Source organism: Zalophus californianus, chromosome 9 (genome assembly GCF_009762305.2).
Source record: "Zalophus californianus isolate mZalCal1 chromosome 9, mZalCal1.pri.v2, whole genome shotgun sequence".
In the NCBI taxonomy this organism is placed as follows: domain Eukaryota; kingdom Metazoa; phylum Chordata; class Mammalia; order Carnivora; family Otariidae; genus Zalophus; species Zalophus californianus.
The window spans coordinates 63,763,673-63,784,745 of record NC_045603.1 but is presented as its reverse complement, the minus strand read 5'-3'; the positions used below and the strand labels follow the sequence as shown (position 1 = coordinate 63,784,745).

General features: G+C 57.9%; 1 protein-coding gene across 8 annotated transcripts in view; it reads right to left on the bottom strand.

The window, feature by feature from the left end:
- Nucleotides 1-2,842: 2,842 nt before the first annotated feature.
- NCKAP5L (NCK associated protein 5 like) overlaps nucleotides 2,843-21,073 on the bottom strand; it is a 30,942-nt gene continuing 12,711 nt past the window's right edge. For 2 of the 8 annotated variants that reach the window (XM_027595666.2, XM_027595664.2), the window contains exons 2-13: nucleotides 16,875-16,936; nucleotides 15,638-15,766; nucleotides 14,811-14,879; nucleotides 14,647-14,685; nucleotides 13,795-13,914; nucleotides 10,843-10,956; nucleotides 7,150-9,776; nucleotides 6,110-6,272; nucleotides 5,810-5,891; nucleotides 5,131-5,439; nucleotides 4,910-5,052; nucleotides 2,843-4,556 (exon numbers count right to left, since the gene is read on the bottom strand). In XM_027595666.2, the coding sequence (XP_027451467.1) occupies nucleotides 4,344-4,556; nucleotides 4,910-5,052; nucleotides 5,131-5,439; nucleotides 5,810-5,891; nucleotides 6,110-6,272; nucleotides 7,150-9,776; nucleotides 10,843-10,956; nucleotides 13,795-13,914; nucleotides 14,647-14,685; nucleotides 14,811-14,879; nucleotides 15,638-15,760 (4,002 nt within the window). In that variant the 5' untranslated portion in view covers nucleotides 15,761-15,766; nucleotides 16,875-16,936 and the 3' untranslated portion in view covers nucleotides 2,843-4,343. The other 6 variants (XM_027595660.2, XM_027595661.2, XM_027595659.2 and 3 more) reach the window with 5 other exon arrangements.

Here is a 21,073-nt window from a genome sequence, read left to right as displayed (position 1 = left end):
TACAACGGAAGACCGTGTATGATAATGGAGATTCACGGACTTTGGAAAAATCTCCAAGATATATTATTAAATGCTAAAAGAAGCAGATCAGTAACTGTAGAATAATCTCATCGTTTAATAAAAGGTCAACGTAAACATGCTGTGTGTGTGTGTGTGTGTGTGTGTGTGTGTGCGTGCATTTAAAACATGATTTGAAAAGGTTACTGATCAACATGTGTTATATCTGGGGAGTGAGGCTGGGAGTTGGAGTATGAAAGAGATGCTTCTTCCTTCTATAATGTTCTATTCAATTTCAGTCACCTTTTTTTTTTAAAGAAAAAAAATGCACCTGTTAAAAAAGTTTTTTTAAAAAAACATGCATTTTTATAATTTGTATGTCTTTATTAATTATAAAAAAGATTTTTAAAAGTTTATCCCCATCCCAAGATCATAGAAATGCTCACCTGTATTTACTTCACATTCACGTGTCTTTAAAAAAAAGTACATGTTTGAATTAACTCACACAGGATTAAAGGATGGGTGTGTATATCTAGAGTTTGCTGCAGAGCATGAGTGTTTCTTTTTTAAAACCTTTTTTGATAAAGAAAACAAAACATACTATTTGTAGAAAATCTAGCAATAAAAACTCTTGGCAAGCCAGAGAAAACCTGTTAACATTTTAGGACATTTCCTGTAAAAGGCAGGGTGTCCAGTGGTGTGAAACCTGAAACCTTCTCAGTCTTTTGCTGATGCCTTAATGCCATTTGAGGGGGGATAAGGAGGGCCTGGCAGTTTTGGCTTCCTCTGTTTGGAGAATTCAGCAGAAGGGGTCACACACAATGGTAAGGCAAACATCACCCATTCTTCATGGAGAAAATAGTGAGGTCACCTTAATCCTGCAAGCCGATGTTGCCAACCGAGATATGCAGTGTTCTGCCATAGTGAAGATCAAGTAGTCTTTTAGCCAAAGCCTTCCTTGAAGTACAAGGAAAAACGGGTTCCCCAGGAGTGTCTTTGACTTACTTGTGTGTCCCCCCTCCACAGGATTACTTCAGATGGAGGGTGCACACAGTTCTGTGGGCTGGACATGGGGAGATTTAGGAATGAGAGCTGCCCCACCTTGGAACTGTCAGTAGGGCAGGGCTGGCTCCAAGGTACCAGGTGTGGCTGATGTTGCGTGGCTCACACTGCCCCAGGGGCCAAGGGGACACCTTGCATTTGCAACACTGCAGAACAGAACCTGACAGCACACGGGCCAGACCCTGGTGACACAAACATGGATGTGCCACTTGGTCTCAGCTTGCGAAGTGGAGTCCAGAGTCAAACCCACCATCCCAAATTCTTTCCCGGAAAGGACAGAGGGTAAATATCCGGCAGGCAAACAATTCTGGACTAACAAGGAAATGAGGTAATACATCAGGTTCAAACAGAGAAAGGCGCCTGAAGAACCCAGAAATAAAAAATTAGAAGGATGTAGCCTTTGTATAAGCCCCCATGGCAAAAGGCAGATTAGCAGCTTGGCAATATCATTTGCTAGCCCATAAAAGCGGAAGGGACAATGGGAAAGGAGCTGCAGGTAGAAGATGGAAGTGAGAAAATGGGATTTGGACGTTTAGGGAAAACCCAAGATAGCTGACTTGACCCTTCTCTAAGTCTTGCTAATTTCTTCCAAGACATCAACGAAGGGAAACGGGAGGAGGGAGAGAGGCCAGATTAAAGGAGACATAGGAAGAACTAGAGAGCTAAGGAGAAAGGTGCTCTGGCCCAATCTCCTGATCTTCCTTCCATAGATAAGGAAAACCAAGGCCCAGAGAAAGGATGCCACTTTCCCACAAAACCAGACTCAGTGGCTAAGACTCTTGAGTTTCCTGTCTGGTGCTCTCAAGCCCTGCCCATCAGGAGTGATCCATAGGCCAAAAAGGGAGGAGGAGATTAAGGTCCCGCCAGAAGAAAGGCAAGCTACACACTCGGAAAGAAACCACTCTCTTGAGGCTCCATCACTTCTCAGCCAGGCTGGTGGCATGGTAGGTGTTTATTTTAATGGGAGGAGTTCTTCTACTGCTCTCTGGAGCATTCTGGGGCTGGAGACACCAGGGTTAGGAGCTAGTATAAAGGGAGGCCCAGACACTCCCTACCCTGACCTTCCTTGGGCTGGCCAGGGCACAGAGCGACAGCCAGCGTATCACCGAGGTGTGAATGGGCCCAGCTCCTACTCCCTGCCAGGCACCCCTGACCTCAGCTCTGCAAGCCTGTGGTGCCAACACAGACCATGTGTTCACCATAGGGCCCCCACCCCCATGATGAACGGTCCAGAATCCCAGCCACAAGGCCAGGGGTACTGAGTGTATGCTGCCCAGCTGGCCTTCAGACTATACATCACGGGGAGAGGCTAGGTGCCAGCTAGGTCTGATGGGCACTCAACAAGTCACCCCACACCCTGGCAACCTGGGCAGGAAGGAGGCCCTCCTTGGCCCAACTTGGCTGGCCAATGTGTGATGGTCTAGGTGCCCCTGGCTTACCTCCAGGTAATGCCCAGCTTCATGCCCAACGGGAAATCCAAGGGCTAGAGGGCCACCGCCACCCCATGGCCTTTTCATGCCATGTGGAGAGTACGAAATAACTCCTAGAAGCCTAGACCCTTCCACACAGCCTCATTCTTGGCCTCCCCTTCCTGAAGTGAGAATTTCAGAGCAAGGGGAACTTCTGGTTGAAATCTGAGGTAGAGGGGCACCTGGGTGGCTCAGTCAGTTAAGCATCTGCCTTCGGCTCAGGTCATGATCCCAGGGTTCTGAGATCAAGCCCCATGTCGGGCTCCCTGCTCCGCGGGGAGCCTGCTTCTCCCTCTCCCTCTGCTGCTCCCCTTGTGTTCCTGCTCTCTCCCTGTCAAATAAATACATAAAATCTTTAAAAAGAAAGAAAGAAAGAAAGAAAGAAAGAAAGAAAGAAACAAACAAACAAACAAACAAAGAAATCTGAGGTAGAAATAGGGGCAAGAAGATCTGGGGGGGAAAGCCCAATGTCTGAGGAGAGATAAGAAGGTGGCAACAGGGGGCGCCTGGGTGGCTCAGTCAGTTAAGTGTCTGCCTTCGGCTCAGGTCATGATCCTGGGGTCCTGGCATGGAGCCCCACTTCACTTCGGGCTCCGTGCTCAGTGGGGAGTCTGCTTCTCCCTCTGACTCTGTCTCTCCCCCACTCATGCTCTCCCTCTCTCTCAAATAAATAAAATATTAAAAAAAAAAAAAAGAAGAAGGTGGCAACAGTTTGAGACCCAGCTGTGCTTTGCTTTCTGGCAACAGGAGGCTACAGACACTTAACTGTCTACACAGCAGCCCCTGAAGCTCACTCTGTACACCCCATCCCACCCAGTATGTACCGGAGTTTGAGCGCATGCCCACAGCCACCCTCCCCAGAGGCAGCCCAGCCTTCTGCCCTACCGCAGGGGAATGAATCCCCTAACCCCAGGCACCATTCCAGGCCTAAGCAGACCCCACTCCCCAACACTTAGTGACCTTCTAAGGTGACCCCACCAGCAGCTGTGCCGGTGGCAGGGGGCTGCCTCACAAGGGCACCTGAGGCCAAGTCTAGGTCCCTGGGGTCCCTCACCCTGGCACCCATGCAGCCTCCACCCATCTGTCCACTCCGGAGACCTCCCACAGAAAAAGCGGAGTCCAGGGCAGGGAGGGGCCTCCACGTTTTATTAGGAATAGGGCAGAAGCAGAGGCTGGAAGCAGAGCAGCCGAGTTCTTAACGACAGATAAATTAACCGCAGTGCGGGGATGGGGGTGGGGGCTGGGCCAGGCGCTTCAATATAAAAAAATCACAAAAAGACAGACAAACGGACCCCAAAGACATGGGGCAGGGGAGGGCAGCACCATCCAGACAGCAGGGAGGACCAGGGCAGACAGAGAGAGAAGGCAACTTGACCCTTCGCCCCCCAAACTCCACTGGCACGGGGACTCTGGGCTGGCCCCACGGGGCTCCAGGGCAGGGAGCAGCCAGGTTGGGCAGAGATGGCACAGCTGGTGGGCGGGAAGCCCAGCACCACAAGATGGCTCAGCCTGAAGGGGGCGCTGGGGGCTGGGACACTGCGACCTTGAACCCCCAGTCCCTCAGAGGATGAGCCTTACTCCAGGTGAGAGAAGGGACCAAGGGTGGGGTCTCTCCCTGAGCTGAGAGTGGGCATCCCCTCCACAGCAGCGGTGGGCAATGGGGTGTGTCAGGGACCCCCTTCACCTTCTGATCCATCTGCCTCCTTGGTCCCTGCAGGGAGGGGCCCCATGGGCCCCAAGGGATGGGGCACGAGGAGAGCTGGTCCAGTCAGTGGTCTCCAACGCCAGAGAGGGGCCCTAATGCGGCACAGCCCCTCAGCCCTGACTCCCACAGGAGGAGAGCGAATCGTAGAGGGAGTCACTGAGAGACTCTGAGGTCTCCAGACCTGGTGGGCCGCCACTGGCCACTCTCCCTTCCTCGCCCACATCCGATGTGCTGGGTGTGCGGCTACCTCCAAATGCCGGGCCCTGGGGTGTAGGGGCTGGGCGGCTGGGCTCCAGGCTCCGCTTCCGGTCCACGGGCAGGGCCTGGGAATGGAAGGGAAGCTCAAGAAGTAGCTCCTTTCACCCCCGCCCCGCCCTGCAGCTGGACCAGAGAGGTGCTGGGCTCTGCCCACCTGACGGGGTGCTGCAGAGGGGGCCCACCAAGGTGGCCTGAGGCACAACTGAGCATGGTCCTACCGAGGTTCTAGGGAGGGAGAGAAACCCTTTCTCCAAGAGGGGTGTGAGAAGGGGCAGGTGGGTGGGCTGCCCGGAGGGGCATCCAAGGGGGCTGACCCTTCAGCCTCTTCTAAGACAGGGCTGTACCTCGTTGCAGGAACTGCTCTCCCCATGTCATCCCTCCTGCCCTCCAGGCCTGTCTCCTTTCTGGCCATGCTCACCATGGGGGTCCTGGGCAGCCCCTCCAATTGTCGGGATGGGCATAGAAAAGGGTCAGTGGAGCTGTTGGCTGCCCTCGCGTTGGGGAAGGTCCAGTTCTTAGCCAGCTGGACAGGAGGGGGAGGGCCTGGGTCTTCACAGGGATCTGCATGGGGACAAGGGGAAGGTGGGTGGTGGCGGGTAGAGCTCCAGGGATGACCCGCCCTTCTGCCCGTCTACTCACCGTCAGGACAGGTCTGATGGCCTCGGTGGCCTGGAGCGGCGGTGAGCAGTGCGGGGAAGGCTGACATGCTAGGGTGCCGCCCGCTCACCAGAAGCTCCTCTATGCCTGGCACCTCACGCTCCAGCGTGTGGGCACGGCGGGGGACTTTGGTAAGGGGTGGGGGCCGAGCCGGGGGCACTCCGGGTGGGGGGTCCAGCCGTGGTGGCTTTGTCTTGGGAAGATTCTTGCTGGGGGTCCCACTGCTGCCATGGTCTGGGGGTGGAAAGGTCCCAATGCCACTGTCCAGGGTTCGAGTCAAGGAGCCACAGGCTGGGAAGGGGAGGGTAAGTCAGGGACGGGAGGCTGTAGGCTCCGCCCCTCTGCCTTTTTCTTCCGGCTTCCTGCCCCAGCCGGGGCTCCCCACCTGGGCAGGGCCCCTCCTGGCCCAACAGGCTGTCATCCCTACCAGTCCTCCCCCTCAACTCCCCTAGATATGGAGGGATGTGGGCGGGGGGGAGGGAAGCAGGCCGGGTACCCAAGGGCAGGGAGGGATTTAGTTCTGTGCAGAGCTCCAGTGCCTACCTGGTGCTTGGCCCCAAGATGGCACTCAGGGCCTGGCACCTGCTGCAGTGACAGGAAAGGAGTAAAGTGGGCAGGGGCTGAGGGGCAGGTCCCATCCTTGGCCCCTGACCCTGCTGACCTGTGAAGTGTGAGGTGGGCACTGGCTCAGCCAGGCTGTCCTCTGAGGGCATCTCTTCCCGCCTTCCCGGCTCGCTGTTTGGCTGCATGGGGGTACAGGAGACCTCAGAACCCCTTCCTTCCACCCCTGCCCAGGCCCCTCCCCAAGCTCTGTCATTAGGACCCCTGGAGCCCACCAGCCTCCAGAGACCACGAGTACACCCAGCTGCTTCCACGACCCAGGGAAGGGGGACCCTCCAGGGGGTGGGAGATCTGGCCGGGCCACAGAGCTAGGCCCAATACCGAGCCGCCAAGAACCTACCTTTCCAGGAGGTTTTCCACAGCTCTGAAGAGGCCCCACCAGGCCATTTCGAGGCCCACAGGCTGGCCAGGGGTTCTTGGAGTCAGAGGACACTGGTTGGAAATCGCCATACTCGGGTTTGGGCTCCCGCCAGTTCTTGGGCGGCAGCTCCTTGCCATCCACTCTACAGGCAGCAGTGCAGACAAAGGTGAAGGGAGGCCTGGGTGCACCCAGACACTCAGACCTCACTCCCTCCGGTGGGGTTGGGTCTAGCGAAATCCCCACTGCCCCCGGCCCCTGGGAGAGGGGACACAGCCCCGGTGGCTGCCGCCATCAACTCCTCCTGATGCTGGGAACAGGCAGAGGCTCTAGGAAAAACCTCAGAGAAACGGCAGGGGAGATGGAACAAGTTCTCCAAAAGCCACACAGGGTCAAGCCTAGAGACCTCTCGATGCCATCTGCTAGTAGATGGCAGCCTGGTCACCTCCTGGTCCACACAGGCCACACCCCCACCCGGTGCCCAACCCCTATGGACACTCTGCCTCATCTGGCCCGGACAGAGCAACCCCAAGACGGGATGGCCCCTTCTCTGAGCTACCGCTCCCGCTGCTGAGTCTGTGGCAGGTGGCAATGGGCAAGATGGGGAGGGGAGCCCCGGTGTGCTATCGGACAGAAAATCCCAGAGTAAGACCCCTATCAGCCCACGGTAACATCAGCGCATAGGCAGCACTTCTGGTGCCTCGGCTAATGCTGGAAGCGATTCAGGGAAATGCGGACTGTTAACCCTTCTTCAATGAGAAGCTGGGTCTCAGCACGTGCAACATCAGGCGGTCAGAGAGGAGGGGAGCTGGGGCACAGAGCCCAGGCTTCCGATCTAAGCCCCGATCTTTCTTCTGGGCCAGGCCATTAGCCCCTAGATGCTTTGGTGGTATTTTACTTGACCTCCTGCCCTTTCTGCTCTCAGGGAAAGCAGTCCCAGCCCCAAGAGGGCCCATGGGGGGTGGGGGGGAAGTGCCCCCCAACTACTCAGCGCTTGCTGACCGGGCCCAGGCCCTCCTCACCTGTTGAGCAGCTGCTGCATGAAGGTGTCTGCGCCCTGGTACATGCCAGCCAGCTGGCCCTGCACCTGCCCCAGCCCCGTACTTGGTCCTGGAGCCGGTCCTCCGGGCCGCGGCCGGGCCCGGCTGCTCAGGTAGGCCTTCTCTTCCTCCAGTGCCCGGCGGAGGTCTTCCGCCTTAGCCATCAGCTTGGAGATGTTGAGGCTCTCGGCCTCCAGCTTCCGGGCTTCCACCTTGACCTCCTTCCGGAGCGGTGAGCCCCCGCTGGCCGCTTCCTTGCTCTTGGCGGCCTCTGCGCGGCGGTTCAGCGCCGGCAGCTTGCTCTTCTTCAGGCCGAACCAGCTGGCAATGCTGCTGGCGTTGCGGTGCTTGGCCTCGGCGCCTGGTCCCCGCTCCTGGCCCTGGAGCCGCAGCACGTTCTCCTCGATGCCCTTCATCACCTTCTCCTCGATGGCCGAGTGCGGGGCCCGGCCCTCGGGGCCTTGGCTTGCGTCTGCAGGGCCAGGGGCAGGGGACAGAGGCTGGGCCGGAGCGCCGCCACAGTCTGCCCACGGTGGGCCCTTCCCCTTGTCAGGCTTAGGGGGCTCCTTGGTGGTCGGTGGGGCTACCGGGCGGGGTACCACCTTGGTGGGGGACTTGGAAGGTAGCTTCGTTGGGCTGCCATGGGGGCTCTTATTGGGCTTGCCAAGGCTGGGTGCTGAGGTGGGCACTTTGGCAGGTGTGCGGGGTACCTGGGGGCACAGGGCCCCTGCCAGCCGGCTCTTGGCCAGCTCCACTTTGGTGAGGCAGCTCCTTGGTGAGACGGGCTCCAGGTCCACCCGGGCCCCCATGGAGTGGGAGGAGTAGACTCGGGCCCCGGGGTCCCCCAGGAGCCCAGGGTCTTGCTGCTTCAGGCTGCTCGTGCCCAAGGCCACTGCCCCCCGCAGGGCCCCCTTGGCTTCTGGCCCCTCAGGAGGCCGGGGGGTGGGAGGCGCCGCATCTCCAGGGCTCTCCGCTGACCCCCTTGCTCCCCGCACCTTCTCGGTGCCAGGCCTGGCTGGCACCCCGTTTTTCTCTGGCCCCTCAGGGCCAGTCTTCAGTTTCCCCAGGGCTGCCAGTCTGTCCCGCAGAGGGGTGTAGCCAGGATCCCCAGGTCGCCGCCCTGCCCCCTGGCTGGGCTTCTTGGATGAGCTGCTGGGGGTCCGGCGGCCAGGATGGGGAGACTCCGAGCCGGCTTTGTCCAAACTCTTCTCCTGGGCACTCCCATAGGAGGATTCTGGGAGGCAAGGGCTGGGGGGAGCTCCAGGACTTCTGAGGACCTCAGGGGCCCGTGGCACCTCCAGAGTTAATTGTGGGTAGGTGGGTACCTGCAGTGGGGATGGAGGTGGCTCTGGGGAAGGCCCCCTAAAGGTGCTCCGGGAAAGGTCCAGGATGTTCTCATAGCAGGGAGAGACCACGGGTCCTGGGGACAGCGTGGTGGACAATGCTGGCTGGGGAGGTCTGAGCTGTGCAGAGTCCAGAGCTGCAGAGCAGGGGGAAGGGCTGGTGGGCAGGCCCTGTGCTCCCTCCGGGGACAGCTCTCCTCCACTCAGACCCCTGCGGGCCAGCAGCGGGGAGGGGCTACCATCAGAGCCACTGTTGCGACAGGGAATTCGGGAGTTCCGGGGAAGCTGGGGGCTGAGCTGGGGGCCTCCTGGGCTGGGGATCTTCTCCGAAGCTGGAGGCAGCTTTAGAAACTTGAGACCTCTGGCTGGAGAGGGCAGAAGGGGTCCCTGGGCTTCCCCGGGAGAAGGGGGGCCAATTTGGAGCTTGCTTTTCACCTGAGATGAGGAGTAGGGGTGGCCAGGCCGCGAGCCCAGGGGGGCATCACCCGCACCCATGAACATGCTGAGGAAGGGGAGGGGACCCTGGCCCTCTGAGGTAGCACCAAAGCCCGGCCTGTGGGCCTCTGGGATACCCCCACCCCAAGCTGACTTGGGGAGGCCTCTGGACTTGGACAGCTGTGGGGGGCCCTGGTCTGGGGAAGATGGCTGCCCGGGACCTGGCTGGTCCCCGTTGAGTGGGCCTGCAGCCCCAGCCAAGAAGGCCTGTAGGTAAGACTCTGTGTCCTCAAGGAGCTGGCCCAGGTTCAACTGTTTGCGGGCCAGGGCCCCAAGCAGGGTGTCAGGGCTGGGCGCCTCGTTGGGGTCACCTGCCTCATCCGAGGAGGAGGAGCTGCTGCTGCCTGGGGCACAGGGTGGCCCAGAGCCAGTGCCTTGGGCCTGGGAGGAGCCCCTACCAGGGCCCCAGGGCCGCCCAGCACCCTCTTCCTCTCCTGGGCCCCCCAAGAGGCGCTCCCAGTGTAGCAGGCCTCCCAGGCTACCAGGGCCTAGGAGCAGGTAGGGGGCCCAGGAGGAGGGTTCAGGCTGGGGCGGGCCACACAGCTCGCCGTTGATGGGCTCTGGGGAGCCGGGACCCTCGCCTGGGGGCCGCCACGGGGTGGCAGGCGAGCAAAGAAGCAACGGGTCGGTCTCTTCCAGGGCTCTCAGCACCTCCAGGATCTGCGCTTTCTTTCGAAGGAATGGGGACAGGGCATCCAGTGCCGGGGGTGGGGCGGCTGGGGGTCCCGGGGGTCCTGGGCCTCCTGGCCGCATCTGCTGCTCCCAACACACCTTCGGGGAGAAACAACATGAGGAGGGGCCCGCGTGCAGGCCTAGGACCTGAGCTGGGCCAAACTGAGTATGTCAGGAACAGGGCTGGCCTGGTTTTGTCCGAGTCCCCAGAAGGAATTAACAGCTTCTCGGAGAGGACAGCTCAGCTTCCTTAAGTCACTGAGCCCCGGTGACCCCAACCAACTCTTCCTCCTGCTGTACCTGGGGTGGGGTGGGGCCCTCATCTGCCTTCCTGGTTATCCCAACACCCCCTGCTTGCACCCCCCCACTACTGTTTGGTTCAGCAGGGCTGATACCACCTACAACCCTGATATCTATGTTTGCCCCAGGGGAGGGAGGCCTGTCCATTTTCCAGGCTCCAGAAAGAACACAGACACTCAAGAAGAGGGTGCTATGTGGCCAAGTGCTCAGTTAGTCCCTGCCAGTAAGCCCAGGCCTTCTCAGGTCAGACAGCTGTCCTGCGGACCCGCACCCCAGGGAGGAGGGAGCTGGGACAGCTCCACGGCAAGCCTCTCCCTGTTTCTGCCCAGCTCCTTCTTGGGCCCACCTCATCTGGCATAGCGGTTAACTACACGGGCCCCGGAGCCAGACTATGGAGGTTCAAGTCCCAGGTCTACCGCTCAACTAGTTATACGGACGTCAGCTAGTTTTTTAACCTAAGCTTCACGGCATCGTCTATAAAATGGGGTGGTAATTATGCTTAACCTCCTAAAATAAAGGAAGCCAGGGAAGCAAAAGAATAAATGAATAGTTCTAGACTTCAATAGAGACAACTGTGAATATAGGCCAAAAATTATTAAAAAAAATATAAATGAGATCCAGGTGTGCAGCAGAGTGAGCGCTCAGAAAATGGTAACCACGAGTCTACCACTAACTAACTTTGCTCACAAGGCTCATGACTGGCAGTGGGGTCCTGTTTCTCTCGGTCTGAGGCTCACACCCGGACGAGGATCTGGGCACCAGGGAGCAGCCCTCCCCCTGGCACTCCTTAGGAAGCAGCAACAGAGAACCGACTGAGGAGTTCGTCGCCAGCGAAACCACAAACCACTGTGGCCAGCCCTCCTACCTCTCTCTGCCCAGCACAGTGCCCCAGTGGCAGTGGGGTGGTCGGTCCCTCGGCAGAGCTCAGGGAGGGAGAGGCCGGTGGCTCTGAAGGCGGCTGGAGCGGCGCGAGTGGGATCTGCAGGGGAGAGGCAGAGTTAGCAATGGGGCTGTCTGTCCCGGGTCCCTACTCCCTCACAAAGTTCGGCCTTCCCCTCCAGGGCAGGAAAACGTTCTTCCAAGTCTGCTCCTTCAGGTCATCTCTTGGCCTCCAGTGTGGCTTCCGCCACTACCCCTGCCACTCGGTCAGCGGAGCCTGGGGAGACTGTGCACAGGTGGAATGAAGACGTGTGAGCCCAGGTGGCAGGGAGATGGGACTGGCCTGGGGCTCTGGAGAAAGAAGGTCCCGGGGCAGAGGGCAGTGACAAGCCTAATTTGCGGCTCCAGGACCACTCGGCTTCTCTGCGGGGCCCCCTTCCCGATTACAGAGGGCCGGCCTCCAACAGCCCCTTCCTGTTCTGACTGCCTGTGACCCTAGCTTCCCCGGGACGGCTGAGACTGACGCAGAGGCATTTGTTACTGGGTCCGAGAAGAGAGGGTAGGGGTTCTCATCTCTGCCCCTCCCCCCAACTGGTCTCTGAGGATGACAAAAGTACCACTACGGAATCACAGGTCACCTCTCTCTCAGTCCCTGTGAATGTCATTTCCATCGCCGAGGCGTCTCAACTAGACAGGAGTCAGCTGTAAATTCCTGCCTCTGTGGTGTTTTTCCCTCTTCTGGCCAGCCGGCTACAGCCCAGATCCTCACTCCTCTGGCCTGGATGCTGCTCAGCGCTTGTCTCCCCGACCTGGTCCAGTGGCTTTACAAATCCCTTATCCACAAAGCAGTATTTTTTTTTCCTTTACCTCTAAAGCCTCCTATTCCTGCCCACTTGCCCAAGGAGACAGGTCTGGACCCCTCTGCCGGCACTCTGGGCCCGGCCTGCTGGTCCTTCCCTGACGCCACCTCTGGTTCTCACTGCTGTTCCTTGGCACAGTCTCCATTCCAGCCCAGTCGAACAGCTTGCTTCTGCCCGGGGTTTCCCTGCGGTTCCTCCCACAGGGCAGCCCTTCTCCCCACCCCCAACTCTACTTTTTTAAATCGCCTGTGCAGCAAGGCCCAGGTCCAATGTCACCTCCCTAAGGCCACTCTGCTGGCCTCTCTCCCCTCTGGGCTCATGGACAGCACTGTCACCCCGCTCCGTACTATGGCTGTCTGCAGCCCTGTCTTAGCTCGCAGCAGTCCAACCCTCAGGGTTTATGTGCTCTGCACACACCACAGCCCTGTCCAATTCCATACACGCGTTGGCAAAGGCGCTGCCCACAGTAAGAGCTTAATTAGCATTTGCTCAATGGAGCTTTCATCCTAGCAAAGCACAACTTGAGCGTAACATTAACAATATAAATAGTCGCTAATCACTGACTACGACTGTGGGCCAAACACTATATTTCATTTCATCCTCATGATAACCTGCAATATGGGTGTCTTAATCCTCACTTTTAAGAAAAAAACTGGGGTTCATAAGGTTAAATAATTTGCCCAGGGTCACATAGCTAAGAATTAGCTAAGTTGGGTACCCAATCCAAGCGTACCTAAGGCCAAGGTTTATGCTCTTTCTATTATGTCATGTTACCGCTGGGGAAGATAGATCTATTGCCCCCAACCCCTAAAGGTCCCAGATTTCATTTCAGTGATTTAAGGATGACCTACACCTCTGTTATCCCTGGTTGCCAAGAAAGGTATGCACAGGGTGAGCTTGGCTAGTGGGGTTAGGCCTCTGGGGATCCCAGGGGGACCTGTCCAGGGCAGGAAGAGCTACATAGTTACTGCCACCGACTCAGACCCAGCTCTGCACGGGCCTTGGGGACAGAGCCTCCAAAAAGGCCATGGTGATGAGAAGCCTCAGCCAGAGAGCCGTGGGGCATCCTGCTTAAGGTCTGGGGGCCAAGAGCTGCATCAGACAGGCACACACATTCAGACAGATACACCCAGAAGGTGCTTCTCTTGTCAAGGTTGGGGGTGGGGTAGGGATGTGCTGGCTGAACCGGAGAACTCAAGGTTCACTTCAGGTCCCTGGAGCTGGTCCTGATCCTCCCACCGCCGTATCTCACCCCAGCCTTGGGGCTCCTGATACAGCGACCGCAAGTGACATCTTTTTTGTTGCTGTTTTAAGTAGGCTCCGTGCCCAGCATGGAGCCCAATACAGAGCGTGAACTCACAACCTTGAGATCAAGACCTGAGCTGAGATCAAGATCAACCAACTGAGCCACCCAGGCGCCCCCCAAGGGACATCTTAACAGAGTTCAGGATTCACACCTAGTAGCCTTCTGCTTTTCCTGGGTAAGGCAGGTGTCAGGTCTACGATCAGGGACTAGTGTTTGAGGACAAGCCTGTGTGTCACTGTGCGAGCATATGCAACTACACACCCACACAGAATGACCCGGGCCGGTGGGGGGGGGGGGGGATGGACACGTGCCTTTCCTGACCTCTCTGTGACACCCAGCACTGGGCGCCTTACGCCCAGCCCCGCCCCTGCCCCTGGCCAAGAAAAAGCAACATGGTGGCCAAAGGGGTCCCTTGGGAGCTTGAAATCATTGCATTTTCAGCCTCCACCCATCACCCCACACAGGGCAGGAGCCAAGCAAGAACCTTCTCTGTCAACAACAAGGGATGCCATCCAGTGGGGCAAGGAGCACCTGGGAGGTGGGAGAGAGCCAAGCTTGAGGGGACTCAGGGAGTCGTCCCCTCCCCAACTAAGGCTCAGACCTATCAGGCTCGATGGGCCTTTCCCAGATGGCCACAGCCTCCAGAATGGAGGGGAATAGCTGGTGGCCCACTTCTTCAGGTGTCAGGAGAAAAGAAGGTGATGATGCTGACGGGGCTGGGAGCGGCAGGAAGCTGAGGCAGGAGGAGGGAAGGCGAATCGCTTGTGCCCACCTGAGGGAGGGAGCCTGTCGTCAGCTGGAGTTTCTGCTGAAACAGGGCGCTCAGCATCTGGTTCTGCCGTTCCAGGTCAAACACCCTCTTCTTCAGCTTGATGCACTCCTCCCGCAGGTCCTGAGCCCAGGGAGGCGGAGGGAGACAAGGAGAGGATGGTGGGGAGGGGGCAAGTTGTATGAGCTCAGCCTCCTTCATCAGAGTAGCGGGCACTCCTGCTGGGCATGTTCTTCCCCTGCAGCCTCCTTCTAGGGGGCGCGCTGAGCCTGCCTACATTTGTAGCTGTCGTATTTTCTGGGGATGGTAAATTCTCTAAAGTCTACCACCCCTGGTGGGAGGTAAACCCTATTCCCTTTGGCATCTTTCCCATCCCTTGAGCCAACCCCCTGCCTCTAAGAAACCACACATCAAAGAAGGGCCCATATAAGGCAGAGGAAGACCTGGGGGTCAGAGTGGCTCAGAAGTCAAGAAGTTCCCACAGTACTTGAGTAAATATTTAGATGCCACCTTATGCTCACAATATTAACACTGCTATCAGGGCCATCACAATCTGGAGAAAACAGCGGAGGCCAGGACTAGGGAAGGCTTCAAGCCCAAATCAAAGTTACCATAGCTCAGAGACCTGGCCTTACCGAGCCCACCTCTCCTCCAGGTAGAACAGTATGGACCTGTCTGAGGTGGGGAGAAGGAGCCTTGTTGGAGGGTCAATAGGCCATTTCCACCAAGCTCCCTCCTCTAGCCCCTACGTGAGTAGGCTCAGGGGTCCCCAGGAAGGACTTCCCCTGCTGTATTCAGGGCCTCTCCCCAGGGCGTCTGGGCTCAGGGGCGAGAATGTCTCCTGTGGCTGCTTACCTTCTGGTTTAGCAGTGCCTGCACCACATGGTTGGCAACCTGGGGACAGAGGGCCCGAGGCACAGCTATCAGCCCACCAGCCTCTGCCTGGAGCACCGACAACCCGTGCTCCTCCCAGCTTCCCCACCTCCCCCTGCATCAGTCCCCCTGGAGACCCCACCGACCTCATCTAGACAGCGTTCATAGGTCTCCCGCTGGTTTTCATTGGCCTGGGCAAGCGCCGAGTTCTCTGCCTGCAGGAAGGAGAAAGGGGGCCGATAAGGAGGCTGTGGGATCATTCCTCCACCAGGGCAAATTCTTTTTGGGGAAGGGGAGGCATGGAGTCTACTAGCTACACCCCTTCCCCAGCTCTTGGTTCTGGCTGCATTCCCCACGGGGAGGCCTACAGAGACAGATGGAAGGCATCAGAAAGGCAGAGCTGAGATGGCTGCTGGTTTTCTGTAAAGCCCGACCTCAGTCAGGGAGGTTGGAGGGACTGCGGAGACACAGTGGCCAGGAGGACCTAAGCTGGGATGTGCCCAAAGTAACCCTTATTTCCCTGGGCGTTGGGCAGAGGAGGCTGGAGGGAGGAGGGCAGGGTCTTAAGAAGATGGCGAAGAGCTTAGTTGAGGGGTCCTTGTCCTTGCCCCTCAACTCCTAAGCCCTGGGTCATCTAAACCCTTCTTCCTGTGGTCCCTGTGACCATGCCTTTCTTACACTGGCAAGGGCGTGAAAGTGGGGGGAGAAAAGGGGGGAAAGAAGGGAGACGTTTGGGGGCTAGGACAGCCCTGCCCCTGTGCATGCCTCTTCTCCCAAGCTGCGCCCCCCTCCCAGGTTGGAGAGCTCAGAGCAAAGAAAGGGCTTCTCAGAGGAGCTTTGCTAGAGAACGTTTAGCTCTGCTCCAGCCCGGCAAAGCGGGTTGAGAGGAAGGTCCACCCACATCCATAAGGCCTACCCAAGCTCCTGAGGGCCCCAGCTGGCACTGCCACCCTCACCCTGTCTCGTGCCCCACCTCTAGCTCCCGAAGTCGGTGCAGAAGCTCCTGGCAGGTGCCCGGTTCCGTGCCACTGTCACCACCCTCTCCTGGCCTCGGCTTTCCAGGGCTCCCAGCGGGCTGGTCCATGGCCTCTGACATCAGGCCCTGGAACAAGTGAGAGACGCCCTGGCAGGCTACTCCAGGGCACAGGGAGGAGGTGAGTGGAGGAGGAGGCCAAAGACAAAACTCGTCAGCGTTCTGGAAGTCTAGTGTGACCAATGGGCCACGGATATTGTAACAACTCAGGGTCTGACTCAGGCTCTTCTGGTCCTAGGACAGACACACAGGCACACTCTGCCCATTTTAAGAACGGAGACCATTGTTTCATAAACCTCAGTCACTGCGCTCACCCCACCACAGGTCACACAGACACTGGCCGATGACCAAGAGAGCGGAATTCTTTGCTGAGATCGGCCTCGAACCGGCACACTTGATCTTCCTGGCACAGTGGGAGGGAGCCTGCGTGCCTCACCAGCTCCCTGCTCCCGGCCAGGCCCCAGTGGCCCAGTCTCTTGGTGCGTGCCATTCCCTCTGCAGGGGTCCCCTGACGCCTCCCTGCTTTCCACCCAGCCAGCTCCTTCCTATGCATTCTTCGGGGTTCCCGCTCCAAGTCCGGGTCAGGCACCCCTCCTGCACAGTTCTGCAACCGCCCGCCTCCCCAGGAGAGCCGACCCCGTGAAGACGGGCACTCTGCATTCAGGTCCCTGCCCAGACTCGCACTCCTTGGTGGGCTACCTGGCAGGTTGGGGACAGACTGATGACGAAACCGACTCGTCTGTCACTGCCTGAGAACGGCGCAGCCAGGCTTCTGTCCTGTACCATGACGTATAGGTCACCGGACTATTGCCGTAGTTACTGGCTGTACCTGACGAGTTTTCAGCTGCTATTTGAGTTGCAATTTCTCTGCTAGAGGAAAGTCCTCATTTCCTTCTTTTGCACAAATATTGCAGAAATTTCCAGTAGATGGGAAAACCCTTCCTAATGTAAAAGGGCGAAGGCCCCCAGTCCACTCTCTGACCCACTGTGGCCCCCACAAAAGGAGCTTAGTACTGTCAGAGCAAGCAAGAGAGGAGCCTCTAGCAGCTCACCGGCCAGGCATCTGAACGATCCCTCCTCTGTCCTCCGCGGTGGGGCGCAGGCGACGCCTCCCCGGCCCCCCGCCCCCTCCTCCAGTCCCCCCCACCCCAGCATGCACAGGCTCAAAGCCCCTCACCTGTCTCTGCCTCCTCACCCAGGCCGGCACACTCACACTAGCCGCCGGAACGGTCACCTCACCTGTGGAGAAAGAGGGACACGGTGTGTCAGCCGTGCGTTCCACAAGCATTTACTGGGCTCCTGCTGTGTGCCAGGCACTGGGCCTTGGGGATGAACAAGCCAGAGAAAGCCCTGCCTCTGTGAAGCTTCCATTCTACTGGGGGAGGCAGATAACGCACAGAGAAGCCAATGGACATACAGCGGGTCCCCATAAGGCACCGAGAGGTGACACCGAAGCAGAGATCTCGGGGGCGTCCAGATGAAATCCTGGAACGGGAAGCGCATTCCCTTTCTCAGGGACCACTGCCCCTGATCCTAACAACTTTACGGGGGTGGGCACCAGCCCGGGTGAGGGTGCCGTATCTGCGGGTCAAGGGGGCTGCCCAAGACATACGGCTGGATCACCAAGCACAGCGGACAGGCCTCGCTTTCCCCCTTCCTAGGCGGCCTCTCCGTACACGCACGAGTCGTACTGTAAGCTTCTTAAGAGTCCTAGGGCTCCTGGAGCTATGATATACGTATGGGACAGATCCGGGTGAGAATCCTGACTCTACAAGATGTTTCCTCACTTGTAAAACGGGCCTAAGAATACTCAGCCCAAATGGTTGTTGGGGGTGAAATGAGATAATGCGTGTAGAGGGTCTTGCGTGAACTCAATAAATGGAGACTTTGCGTGATCACATCCCGACAGAGGTACGATGCTAAGTCCCACCTCGATGCCTGCTGCTACTGGATGTTCATCTGTAAGGGACGCCGAGTCCCAGGCTCCTCCCTGCGGGGTCTGGGCAGTGGGGGCACCCGCAGATCTGACAGCGCCGCACACCCACCCCGCGCTCAGAGGCCTCCTCCTCCTCAACCCCTCCCTGCCAGCTGCCAGCCCAGCCTTCACCCCAGAGGGAAAAAGGGGCAATTGCAAACGGAGAGAACCTTCTTTCCCAGTGCGAGAGACTGTGCCCCTGTGTGTATGACAGCGGGAAGGGGGCTTCTGAAAACTGCAGGAAAAGGAAAAACTTGTAATACTTATTTTTAAACGCTCCACAACAATCTCGAGTCCTTTGTTATTTTAACATCATGAAAAATGTATTGAGTATAACTTCATTTGCTCATGACATTATCGTGTTTGATATTTTTAGAAATGGACGGGCTTGGAAAAAAATGAAAAAAATTCAGGAAATATCCTCCTTCCCACATACATAAATAGGGGTTAAAACCAAAAAAGGCCTCGGGTTACCTCCACCACTTGAGTTAGACCCCACCCCAGCACCCCGGCACGCCCGCTCCTCAGAGGCTCCCAGTGCCCCCAGGGTGCCCTAGCTCCGCCCCCCCCAGTCCCCGCACCCGTTCTCCCCTGTGGACACCTCCGGAGTCGTGGGGGAAGGGAGAGACAGACTTGGGAGGGTGAAGGAAAACAGTGAGGTGAACACGGCAGGGTCCAGGGCCAGAAAGGGAGGAAGATAAAGCTGGGGGAAAGCCCAAGTCTTTGTGGTCCCCACAGCGACAGCAAAAACCAAACTAAGGGTGAAGATGCTCTGGGAGAATATCTTTTCCTAAAAAAACAAAAATAAAAATGCCTTCAGGAGGCCCAGATCATGGGGACTGGCTGTGGATCATGTCTGTGGTTTTCTGCGTGTTGAGGAGGGTGGGGACCGGATACACCTCCCCCGCCCCCAGCTGAATGCCGCCACTCCCTCAATCTGAGCTTCTGTGGATCCCAGGTCAGGGAGGCCTGAGACCCACTGTGACCTGGGGGAGACCCTCCAAGTGACAGGCCACCCAAAAGCAACAGCTCTGTCATGTGGAACTGTCTCCGTCTCCCCGGCTGGGCTTCGGGAGAGGCTCCGGAAACGAAGACAGACTGTGACTCAACCTCACTTTGGGGAGAAGTTTTCTGCCCTCAGCCGAGGTGGTCTGGCCAACCCAGGACCAGAGGCCTTCTCTCCGTCCGCAGGGCCACAAGCAGAGGGGCAGGAAGCTGGCAGCCCGGATTGCCTGAGTCACAGGGAAGAGGCCTGCATTTAAACTTGGCGCCTGGAGCAGTGCACGCTGTGAGCAGGACCACAGTCGGAGTTTAAGATTTCTATGGCGCAAAGAACGCTTCTTACAGCTTCACTCTCCTCTAGGGAATATAAGGAGATACTACCACCTCCAGCTCCCAGTCTGAGCCTAATGAGGAATTTGGCCCCTCACAGCCTGGGTTTTCGGTCTAAATCTCATGGGGAGAAAACCAACCCACGTTTGTTCCCCAGTGGTTGTCCCTGCCGCGTGTCAGTGGGGTCCCTCTCCCGGGGGCTGCACACCCTCCTCCTCCCTCAGGCTCCACAGCTCCTACTCACAGCTTCTGGGCTCAGCCCCACCCCAGGCCTGGAAAACCCCCAACCTGGGTTCTTCAGGATGGCCCTGGTTTCAAACATTCCTCCCGTGGTCCCACGACACGCCCGACACGCCCGGATGTTGGATGTTGGGTCTGGAACACATGATGCAGGCCACGTTGGGTAGAGATGGAGCTGCAGGAGGTGGGAGCTCCAACGTGAACTGGAGGCTTCTCCCGCCAGAACTGCCAACGGGCAGCCCCGCCCCCCACAAAGGCCTGATTCAGAGGGAGGTGACCTCAGTGCCGAGGGGAGGGGGGGAGAGGAAGGGAGGAAGACCAGCGCCTCTGGGGCCCTCCAGTGGGGGTGGGGGGCCACTGGCAGCAACCAGGGACAGGGAAAGGGGAACAGCTGCTCAGGGGGCTCTGGGTAACCTGGGGACGCGGCTGGCTCAGCCTGATCACTGAGTGCATCTGGTGACTCTGTCTCTTCAGCCCAGTCTGTCACAGGGCCCCCAAAAGAGAGCTGACTGTCCCGGCCTTTCAATTGGCCAGAGCAAAGGAGTAAGGTCTACAGTGCCCACCCTCCGCCCAGCCAGGGCACAGGCAAGACCCCTCCCTGAACTCCAAGCCTAGGCCTGGGAGGAAGGGACTAGAGAGGTGGCAGTAAGCCTGTCTTCTGCGCTCCCTCATCCCGGCCCTTAGCCAAGGGCTCTGGGCCCCATGAGCCCCTCACTCACCAGCTGTTCCCCCCAGAGTCCTCTAGGGACAGAAGCCAGGGACCAGGAGGTGGGGGAGGGAGGGCAGCTGTGGGAAGGCAGAGATGGAGAAGCTCACTTTAATAACAGAATCATCCGTAACAACAACCGTTACCCGCCCCCCCCCCCCCCCGCCCGCCGCCGCTCCCCCCATCCCCCAGCTGCTTTCTGGAATCCCCGTCACACCCAAGAGTCCACTTGTAAACAGCAACTTCTGCACCCATTGCAAAGTCTTTTCTGACCGTATCAGCCCCAGCCCGGGGCTGCTGTGGGTGTGGCAAGGGAATAAAGGGACTGGTGCCCCAGGGCATCCGTGGCCTGAAAGCAGCCACCTTAATCCCTGCCCAAAGCATCGTTTAGCCATAGGAATTCCAACTGGCCTCCCCCCCGCCGCCCCGCCCCAGGGAAAGAGGACAGACAAGAATTTCCTTCCCTCCTCCTGACAACTGGCCCTAAGACACAATAGCCCTACTGAGAGGCATGTGTCCATGGGGAAGGGGCCCCTGCGGCCCCTTCCAACTTCCTCTTCACAGGCACTACAAGAACCTCCATTCCTTAGTGTGGGTTCTTTCTGACCCCACAGTAGGATCAGTCCCCTGCCCCTCCAGGTAGGCAGGAGGAAGGGCAGTCGCGTTGAGCCCCAAAGTCTTACAGGCTCCAACACCCCTTACCTCCCCTCTCCCAGCTCCTTGATGCTCCCTGTCCACAGCATAACCCAACGACAAAAAAAAGCAGCTGCTGGAGGTGGGGAGAGGGAAGGGGCTCAGACACAGACACAATGGGTTTATTTATAGGGCCACATGGCCAGGGGCTCCACAGCCACGAAACCTAGTCCCCACTCACCAAAGCCTAGCTGGGCTCATTCCAGCCAGAAGGCAGATTTAGAGTCTAGTCCCAACACTACAATTTACTCGCTGTGTGGCTTTAGGCAAATCACTCAATCTCTCAAGGCCAAGTTCCTTGGTGCCAAATGCAGGCTGTTCTACAACAGTGGTTCTCAAAATACGGTCCAGGAACCCTGACGTTCATCCAAGGAATTCACAGAGTTGAAACTATTTTCATAATACTACTAAGACATTATTTGCTTTTTTA